Below are 10305 nucleotides of genomic sequence, written 5' to 3'. Positions count from 1 at the left end.
GCGGGCGGGGCCGGACTGGGCTGGGCCGGGCTGGGTGCAGCGCAGGGGCAGAGCCCACCCGGGCGGCGGAGCCTGGCCGCGGCCGGCGGGGGCTGCGGCGGGTGAGGAGCGGGGCGGAGCGCGGCAGCCCCGGGCGGCGAGGGGCGGAGCGGGGCCAGCCGCTGCGCTCCTCCCCCGGGGCACCGACGGCTCCGTCCCGCTGCCGCGGACGCGCCCGGGAGGGCGTCGGGGCGAGCGGCGTGCGGTCGGGTCGGGTGCTGCGCGGCTGGGGAGAGCGGGAGGGCGTAGGCAGGAGGGGATAAAAACCGCTGTGTCGCCTCTGTGACTAGGAGTCTCCCGCCTTCCCTGCTCACCCGCCGCCGGTGCCGAGCTCCGGGCCTCCGCTCCATTCCCGGGGGCAGCGGGCCAGCACTGCCTGCGTCCGCGGGGGAGCGCAGCGGAGCCGCTGCCGCGCTGCCGGCGTCCCGCAACTTCCCCCGGAGCCCAGCGGAGCGCAGCATGCGGGGCAGGGGCTGGAGGCGGCGGCGGGGCCGGCATCGCGCCCCCCGGACATGAAGCGGCCATCGCAAGCTCCAGGTAACGCTGCCCGGCGGGGTGGCGGAGCAGACATCCCCCCGGGAGCCGGGGTATGACGGGGGCCAGCGTCCGGAGGGGCAGGAGTCGGGGCTGAGAGGGGCCGCCGGCGGCGAGCGCAGCCCGGCAGCGGGCGGGGGAGACACGGTCCCTGCCTCCGCACGGAACGGCGGCGGTGGCCGCGCCTGCCCGGGGAAGTCGGTCAGAGACCCCTCGGAATGGTTGTGGGTGCCCCCGGTCCGATGCCGGTTTAGCCTGTTCGGTCGCTGGACTCTCCGAAACTTTGCCCTCCGCCGATAGGAATCTGGGGCTGCAGCGGACAGTCCCCGCCGTGAGACTGGCAGGAGACACCCCCCCAGCCCCCCCCACCACCCGCTCAAAAATCGTATGCAAGGGGGTTTCTGTGAAGTTTAGCCCTCAGATAAATTTTTGGAGGCTGTGAGGATCCTTCGCTGGGCAACTAAACTTTCCTAAGATCTGACATTGCTTGGAGACTGGTTAGTGATACTGTAATAGGCACTGCCACTTATCATTGCATTTTTTCTTAATTATTTGCTGATCTCCTTAGCAACTGAAGTAATTTGCAAAGGTTGAAGCTTGGTTGCAGCTTGATTTACAAAGTAACATGGCAAAAGGGATGAATTTGTTTTTTCACTGATGCATATTTCCCTTGTGCTCTCTCAGAGGGATAAGAGGTGCAGAGATGTTGACTTCTCATAGCTGGTACTGCTGTAAAGAGACTCTTGATTAGTCCAGCTGAGGCTCTGTTGTATGACAACCAGTTGTTCTGTGTCTCAGTTTTCTTTAAGACAATCGAGTTATCATGTTTGAAGAAAAAAATACCTCTTCAAGGAAATTCAATCTTCAGTGAGGGATTAGTGGGAGATGATCATTTTATTTGGCTAAGGTTACTAGGACAAATTAATCTCTAATTCAGCACGATTGAGGTCTGGCCAGATGCTGGCTGGAGAGAGCACTCCATTTGCCTTGCTGATCTCAGGATCAGCTTGCTGCAAATATGATGTAAAGCCGTTTTTTCATCACTGTTAGGTCCTGCACCAAGCACAGTGTAGCCCAGTTCAGGGATTTAGTCCAGTGTATCAAGACGCCTCCCAGATGTAGCTCACCAACAGTTTTTGCTGTTCAATCCATCATGTCACTAAATCTCATGGATTACGATGTTTGGGTAATCTGTCTGTTGAATCAGAGATGCTGAGCACAGCTGTCAGGAAGATTTGATGCAGGATGCCTTTTCCACTTTATCAGAGTAGGATAAAGGCAGAGTAGAGCCTGGAGACTGAGGTGAGGTGGCTGAATATTTCCTGTGACAGTATCTCACACTCGTAAGGAATGCGAGTTTATGCAGACCTTCCTTAAAAATGTAACTTTTTAAAATACTAATTGCATAGGATGCCATGTCTATATGTAATTAATGGCTGTATCATCTACTTGAACAAGATTCATAAAGTTGGAGTCTAAAAGCATGAATAATTATACTTGTATAATGTTGTTGTTATAATTCATTAAAACCCCATTCTAAAAATCACTTTTGCTTCTGAGTTCATGAGGAGCCTTTGTCAAATGTCATGCCAGAAAAAAAATAGGGCTGTGAGAAAATGAACACCTGAGCCATCTTTTTTTTTTTTTTCATGTATTGCTGTGTTTGACTAGTACAGCCCTAATTCATCTGATATGTAAACAGGTATAGGGGGAGAGCACCTTTGTGGACATCAGAGGTCAGTGAGAGGTGCAGAGATGTATTAATGTCTTGTGGGCTGCTGAGACTGAGGCAAGACTCAAGAGAAGACAGTCACAGATGTGGTGCAAGAGAAGGAGGTAGGGGATGTAGGAATGGTGTGAACCTTCTGGTGGATGAACAGAGGTCTTTAATGTTTTTGAGTACTTGATCTCTCTAGAGGCTCAACACTATTCCTGCAGTAGTGCAGCAGGGTAATGTGCAAATACTTGCATTTTCACTGTGCAGGAAGTACCAGCCAGATGTGGGACTATTTGCATCACCAATGTATAGGAAAATGCTTTACAGTAAGAATAACATCTACCAATCCCATTTTTTTAACAGTGAAAAGACTAATAGTAGTGTTTGCAAAATACCATTCAGGTGAACTGTGATCTCCAGTCCAATTCACTGCTTAAATTAAGAGATGTGCTACATAAGGATTTTCAGCAAGGTCTCAAATGACCTGGGAGAGGTAGTTTGGTGTACAGATTCCATTGGAGAAACAGCAATAAGCCTGAAGGTACTTACAGAGGATAAGAAAACTGCTGTAGATATTAGTAAGAGAGAGAGCCCAGAAAAGGGAGAAAGGAGTATTTAGGGCATTAGCTGATCTTCAAGTGATAACTGATGGTGAGACTGTATGTTGCCCAGCAGTCCCCTTTTCCATAAGTGGGTCTAAGTGCTCATTACTTTTAAAAACAAAACAACAAACAACCCCCTCAGAAATAAACAAAAAACAGGAACAAACACATTAAAAAGTTCAAACCAAGAATCGAATCCTTAGCTTCTCTCGAATGTGATTGGTTGTAGTCAGTTTTGCTGTTCCTGGCCACAGAGGATTTTCTCTATGATAGCAGGATATGTCCCACCTTTCTTCTTGAACAGTTAAGAAGCATGTGCACCATTACTGTTCAGATGAATAATCTCAGGGAGTAATGTGGTTTTGGCACTGAACTTAAAATATTGCACTTTAATGTCATAAAGAAATTATTTCTTCGAACAGAATTCAAGAGCAAAACTCCCAACCATGCCCTTCACTTTACTATAAATCAGACAAGGTGTTTACCCAGCCCATTCAGAAATATTGGTGAAGTGCTTGGCCAAAGTCTGTTGGCACACATTAGCTGATAGTATTCAATAGCAATATCTCTCTTGAGAAAATGTGCAATATTGAAATTTGTAAAATAAGACTTCTCTAAGACCTGAAGTAGTGTTACTGGGATGAAACAAAATGCCAGGTTTTTTAATATAGGGCTTATTGTGGGCTTTGCTCTTCTTGCCACTTAACACATTACAACCCAGAAACGTTTATGCAGACATTTTGAGTAAGTTCAAATGATCACATACCCTGTAAATGTTTATGTTGAACGTGCTTGGCTTTGCAGAACATCCTGGGTAATTTGTGCAGTCGATATACAGAACACATGTTGAAGATCAGGTTGCAGCTCTACAGTCCTAATCTCCAAAAGAGCAAAGAACCTGTTGGGAATGTAGGCACTATGTGTGTTGGGCATGGAAAGGAAGGCTTCTGCTCATCAGAGTACTCTCTCTAAATATTCTTGTATGTTCTGTGGTACGTTTAGGATGTCTATAATTTGGATTTGCCCACACAGACAAGACAAGTTATCTGAAACAGTTTTCATTTTGCAACTCCAGTGAGCTTTGAAAATGGACAATCCAATTTTTAGCCCTTGCAAACTGTTTTTGCTCCTTAGAACTAAAAGGTATTATGCTGATATACACCAGTGACTGGTCTGTGTCTTCCCATGGGATTTGGTTGCAGACTAGCTTGGAGTTTCTGGTGAGATAATTATAGGCATGGACAGAAGCAAACATGCAAGCTTATCTAGTGTATTAAATTTGGTAAACCCTTACAAACCTGAACATTGATCTGGTACATCCCATTCAGAGTATCTCCAGGATCACAGTAATTTTCAACATGGGAGATGATTTTTTTTAAGTGCCATTCACTTGTTGCAAGTGTAGTTACATTAAAAATTAGGCTGCGTAGCTTGCAGAATCAGGCTTCACACGTTAGTGGGGAAGGCAACCTTTGCAGCAACTGTTCATCTCCTGTTTTGTGGATGCTTTATAATCCAGTCCTCAGGTGTGTGCTTTCATGGTAATGTAGTTTTCAGATGCCTTGCTTCATACAGTAGACTAACTAAATGAGCGACTACTAAATAATTTTTTCATCTGCCAGGATTTTTTCATTGTGCCTTATGTCTGTATACCATCCAAATTCACACCGTGGTACGTAATGATTTTTGATGGCAGTTTCTCTAATGCTTCATAGGTCTCACCCTCTAGAAGAACTTGATCTATTAATTGTTGCTATAGACTACTTAACTAGCAAAAATAACTAAGCAAGGAGCTTAGGACTGGTTAAAAAATACTCCTCTGGATTCCTAACTTTCCATTGAAAACCCCATGCAGATAGAGGCTTCAGGAGACTTTAAAAGCCTAGAAGAATTTATAAATATTAAACTTTAATTCAAACCAATCAATTTATTTTTACAATATTTCTATAGTTAAAATCATGTTAGTGTATCCCTTGTATAAACAAGGAATCCCTGTGCAGAAGTGCCACAATAGAGTCACAGCATTTTGTCTCTCAGCTCAGCACTTCCTCAGATCAGACCTTCCCAAATTTAACATGCAGAGGTTTCTTATTTTATAAGTGCCAAGCTTGTGGCTGTAATATGTTCATTATTTTGTAATAGTCACCAGTTCACATAGTTTGCTTGATCTTACAGGAATTTTGTGGCAAAGGCTAGGACAACTGCAGTTCTCAGGGATAAGGATTTATCAAGCTCTTGATGTAATCACCCATTCTTTTCCCTGTTCTTCCTCAGAACCTGTGCACAGTGTCAGGAAAGGTTTGGGGAAAATTTAGTAATCCTGTAACCAAGGACTGTATATAAAATCTAAAATGGAAAGAAAAATGTAATTCTTACACTTTAGTTTTGAACATTTGACTTGGCAGTCTTCAATTCTCTTAATGTTTTTTTTTTCCTTTTTGTTTTTTTTGAATGCAAACAAAGCCAATGTATATATAAGTTCTTGTGAAAAATATGTCCCATTCTCCCATGCTGCCTTCATATTTCTTCTTTTAATGGGTCATTAGAAAGTTCAGCTCTGTAGTTTCATAGCACATCTTCTGCCACTTGACTTAAGAGTAGATTTGTCAACAGAAGACAGCAGCCTGACAGGTTGGCAGAGGGTTACAGAAGAGGGGAGTAAAGAACTGAGGAGGAGTGAAATTTTTTGCTTTTTGCATACATTAATTAATTGCATCGGTAGTCTTAAGTTCTTAAGTAGCAGATGTAAATTCTCTGGAGAGGTGTGCTATAAGGCTTACCTCCTGAAACTCTTGTTTGTCTTCTGCTTAGACCTCTTCTTTCCCTTTACACACTTCTCATCTGCTTTTCCAGTCTCATATGCCTGAACTGACTTCTGCATCCTCAGACTGCCTCCTCCTCAGTTTCTTTAGTAACAGTGATGCTCCATTAGCATCCACCTCCCCTGGTTTTGCTTTTCCTTCCCTGTGTGTCTCTTACCCTTCTCTCTCTCCCCTTCTTTCACTATCCCTCTGCCTTGCTGCCCTTCACCATGTAGGTCTTGATTTTAATTTTTTTGCCCTCAAGGCTCATCTTTTCTTTGTCCATCTTGCATCATCAGAGAATACAATTTCTTCTTTTATTCTCCTCCTTTCCATCTGAGGCTGCTTCTTTCTCCTCATCCCACTGTCCACAGGCTCCTGGCCATAGCCCCTATCAGCAGCGCAGAGCAGGCATTGCAGGGTTTGCCCTGCTCAGATACTGCTCCAACCTGTGGGTGAGACTGGAGAAATGAGTTTGAGTGCAATAATGTGGGGGCTGAATAGCACATCTGAACTCTAAAGGGTTGATGATAATCAATGCAGATGAACTCACCTGTGAATTTACTGAAAAACTCTAAACAGGTACTAGGGAGAGCAAGAATCAACAAAAATGTTTATTGCTCTGCTATATGTGTACAGAAGATGGTAATAAGCTTATCCCTTAGCACAGAATCTCTACTGTGCCAAATCTTACATCCCTGTTTCAAACAATATGGACTCTAAAATACTCTCAGAAAAGAGTATGGTTGGGGTTTTTTCTATGTACATATGAGCAAATATTTTTTTCTTTACTATGTTTTGAGAAAGCTGTCTCATCCTTATTGAATGGTCCCAAAACTTGTGCCTGAGGTAAGCACTTTATAGATTTCTTCCTCATTACTTATATTGGCCAAGGTAGAAAAAGCAGAATACAAAATATTGTTATTGAACAACTTGAATAACTTTCAAAATAGGCTGTTGCTACCTGAACCGTAGGTTACTTTTAAATTAAAAGAAAAAATAGGAAAGAAATTCATATGACATTTAAAGCTAGAAAGGCTGAGAAAATTCTTTTCTTGAAAATGTGACATTTTCTGATTATAAAGAAAAGCATGTTGTAACTGCTTCCCACTTGACAAGAAAAAAAACATTTTAGGATGAAGCTTTTTCTTTCTTCTGCTGGGAATTCTATCTGTGTTGGTTTGGAAACAGGTAGGGGATGCCATTGCCAAGTCATGCTCCACAGAGGAACATTTCCAATTTTTTTTTTAAATGAACTGTCAGAAATTACATTACTTTGTCAAAGACTGAAGAATAGTTGCATTCTTTTTGAAGACAAAAAATACTGTATCTAAAGTATATTTACGCATGAATGCAGAATTTCGTGTTTACATAAAACAATGATAAGTTTACATCACCATAGAACTAGATTATACCATTAATTGTATGAAACCCTAAGGATTAACTCCCTGTATTTTTCAAAAGGAATAAGAAATCATGCAGAGTATGAATGGTAAATGTTAACGTGCTCTACCTCTGTATCCCTTTTTTGACAGCAAGGAGTGCAAAGCTAACTGCACCAAGTGATCTGTGGCAAGGAGCACTGGGAGACAGCTAAAAGACAGTGACAATGTCTTTAAACTGGCAGACACTTCCTACTCGACCTACTGGAGTTTTCAAAGTGAACTGCAAAGGACTTGCATGCCTCTTGGTCTTCACCGTGAGTGTTTGTGGCAGTGCCCCGGGGATGTGTCCAGCAGCCTGCATCTGTGCCAGTGATATTGTAAGCTGCACTAATAAGAACCTCACTCGAGTGCCAGGAAATCTTTATAAATGTATGAAAAGGCTGGATCTGAGTTATAACAGAATTGGGATTTTGGAGCCTGAATGGGTCCCAGTGCTGTCTGAGAAACTGAACGCTTTAATAGTCAATCATAATAGCATTAGCAGCATTAGCACTGGAAGCTTTTCCACAATTCCGAATCTGAAGTATCTAGACTTGTCATCCAACAGCCTGAAAACACTGGGCAGCCCTGTGTTCCAGGAGCTAAAGGAGCTGGAGGTTCTCCTGCTGTACAACAATCAAATAGCACAGATCGAGTCTCTAGCCTTTGGAGGATTGTACAAATTACAGAAACTGTACCTAAGCTACAACTTGGTCTCGCATTTCCCACTGGACTTATATGTTGGAAAACATAAACTGACAGACCTTGTGTTGCTGGACATTTCCTTTAATCACATCCAGACGATGCCTGTTCAGCGCCTGAGTTCAGTGCCAGCCAAACAACTTAGTGGAATTTATCTTCATGGCAACCCATTCTATTGTGACTGTGTCCTGTACTCCATGCTAGTCTTCTGGTATCAAAGGCATTTCAGCTCAGTGGTGGACTTCAGAAATGAGTACAGCTGTTTGTTGCAGTCAGACCCAAGAGGTCATAATGAACTGCCTTTCCTGCACGACAACGTTATGAATTGCTCTGAAAGTACCGTCAACAGCTCTTTCCAAGCCTTTGGGTTTATTCATGATGCCCAGGTTGGTGACAGGCTGATTGTACACTGTGACAGCAGAATCAGCGATATGGGCACACAGTTTGTTTGGGTTAGTCCAGACAATAGATTGCTGGAGCCAGACAGGGACACCGATAACTTCAAGGTGTTTCCTAATGGCAGTCTGGAGATAACAGATGCCCAGCTAGAAAACTCAGGGCTGTATTCCTGCATTGCAATAAATAAGAAAAGACTATTAAATGAAACCATAGAGGTCAGAATAAATGTTAGCAATTTCACAGTGAACAGGTCCCACGCTCATGAAGCATTTAATACAGCTTTTACCACCCTTGCTGCCTGTGTGGCCAGTATTATTTTAGTGCTGCTGTATCTCTATCTGACCCCCTGCCCGTGTCAATGTAAGGCAAAAAAGAAGAAGAGGAAGCTGAACCAAAGCAGTGCCCACCCATCCATACTGAATTCCACACTGCCGCAAGAGCTGCCAGCCGACGAGAAGAAGGCTAGCACTGGAAAACGGGTGGTTTTCCTGGAACCTGTGCACGAACCAAAACAGAGTCAGAATGGGAAAGTAAAACTGTTCCCCAATGACAGTGTCATTACAGAGAGTATCTTAAAAACTACTCGAACAAAATCCGACTCTGACTCTGTCAACTCTGTGTTCTCAGATACACCTTTCATGCCGCCAGCTTAGTTTGCTGCCTGTGTTTGTATCGTGCAGTTCCATTTCTGAATACCTCCTTTGCCTGTAGCAAACCATCAGGACAAACAAATAAAAAGAGATAAAATGTTTTAAAAAAAGGTATGTTTTGTCAGTCCTTGAACTGCGCCTCCTCTCTGTACGGGCCATGCAACGGTGATAGCTCGTTCGGGAAAAGCAAACAGCTTGTCATTATTGTGAATGTTTTTAATGCAAGCTGAGCCTCGGTTTTACTCTCTGGTCCACACACAGCAATTTCTTGTGCATGTTTAGAGACACTCTCAGTGCACACAGCTGACTCTGACCCCTATGCAACACCCAGTCATGCTGATAACTCAGCTCTTCTGAAGTGTGCACAGAAGCAGCTTATGGCTAAGGAGAAAAATGTCCAGACTTCCTGCAATTCCTTTCAAAAACTTAGAAAATCTTTATGTAAAATCACTACAGGAAAAAATTCATTTTTCTTGGACTGCTTGGTACAAAAGGATTCAATTTGCCACCAGAACACCTAGCAGCACTGAGTAAATGTTTGTGGCTTTCAACTGCTAACATATTTGCAAATAATTGCTTGAAAATATTAAATGAGGGGCATTGTAATAATTTTATTCAAAACATAATCATGAGATTACTTGTGAAATGTATTTGTATTTGTTTATAAATGTTTAATATAATGAAAACAGGTAAAAGTTAATATGCTACCTTTGCAGTTGCCTCAGTCAAAAAATGAAAGTCGTCAGGCATGAGGACATACAAATCAGCAGTAACTTTTTAAGCTGTGATAAGTGGATTAATTATAACCAATTGTCTTAACCTCTGCTGCTCACTGTATGCTTGGCATCACATGTGGTAAACAAATCTGCCAGTCACCAGGGCTTCTGCTTCATCTTAGGGATGAGTGACTTCTCTTCAAAGATAATTGTGAAACCAGGGAAATTTTTAAATTTTTTTTTTCAGTGGCACACGGTTTCCAGAGCCTTATTAAATTTGATCCTAAAGTTTTTTCTTAAAAGAGGAAATGCAGAATTTGGACAAACTCATGAAAATATAAAAGACTTTACCCACTCTAAATTCAGAAAACGCATTTTACCCAGACTTGGCCCTTGTCTGTACTATACTGCTTTCTTTCTTGCATGTATCACAGTCGAAGTTTATGAGGCTGGTAAAACTGACCTGGACTTGTTATGCACTATAGGTTGCATGAAGCATGTATTGTAACAAGCATTCTTTCTATTAGCTTTTTCTTTTTCTATTATATGTGCCCCTTTATTTTTTTTAAGCTTGTTTACCTTGGGGCTGGGCTGGACTTTTCCAGTCTTCCTCACATTGATAAGTAGCAACTTCAAAGGAGCTTCTCAAGTAATTACAGCTTACCAAAGACAAGTAAATGGAGCATGTCTGTCTCATTCTATTTTGGGGGAATATACTGAA

The 10305-nt window shown here is 42.9% G+C and overlaps 1 protein-coding gene across 1 annotated transcript; it reads left to right on the top strand.

The window, feature by feature from the left end:
- Positions 1 to 437: 437 nt before the first annotated feature.
- Positions 438 to 9208, top strand: AMIGO2 (adhesion molecule with Ig like domain 2). The gene is made up of 2 exons (XM_041465702.1): positions 438 to 576; positions 7229 to 9208. The coding sequence occupies exon 2, from the start codon at positions 7303 to 7305 to the stop codon at positions 8869 to 8871; it is 1569 nt and encodes a 522-aa protein (XP_041321636.1). The 5' UTR covers positions 438 to 576; positions 7229 to 7302; the 3' UTR covers positions 8872 to 9208.
- Positions 9209 to 10305: the final 1097 nt, after the last annotated feature.

Source organism: Pyrgilauda ruficollis, unplaced genomic scaffold, assembly GCF_017590135.1.
Source record: "Pyrgilauda ruficollis isolate IOZ18807 unplaced genomic scaffold, ASM1759013v1 scaffold19, whole genome shotgun sequence".
In the NCBI taxonomy this organism is placed as follows: Eukaryota; Metazoa; Chordata; class Aves; order Passeriformes; family Passeridae; genus Pyrgilauda; species Pyrgilauda ruficollis.
The sequence above is the reverse complement of the archived record's forward strand: the minus strand, read 5'-3'. Positions and strand labels throughout refer to the sequence as shown.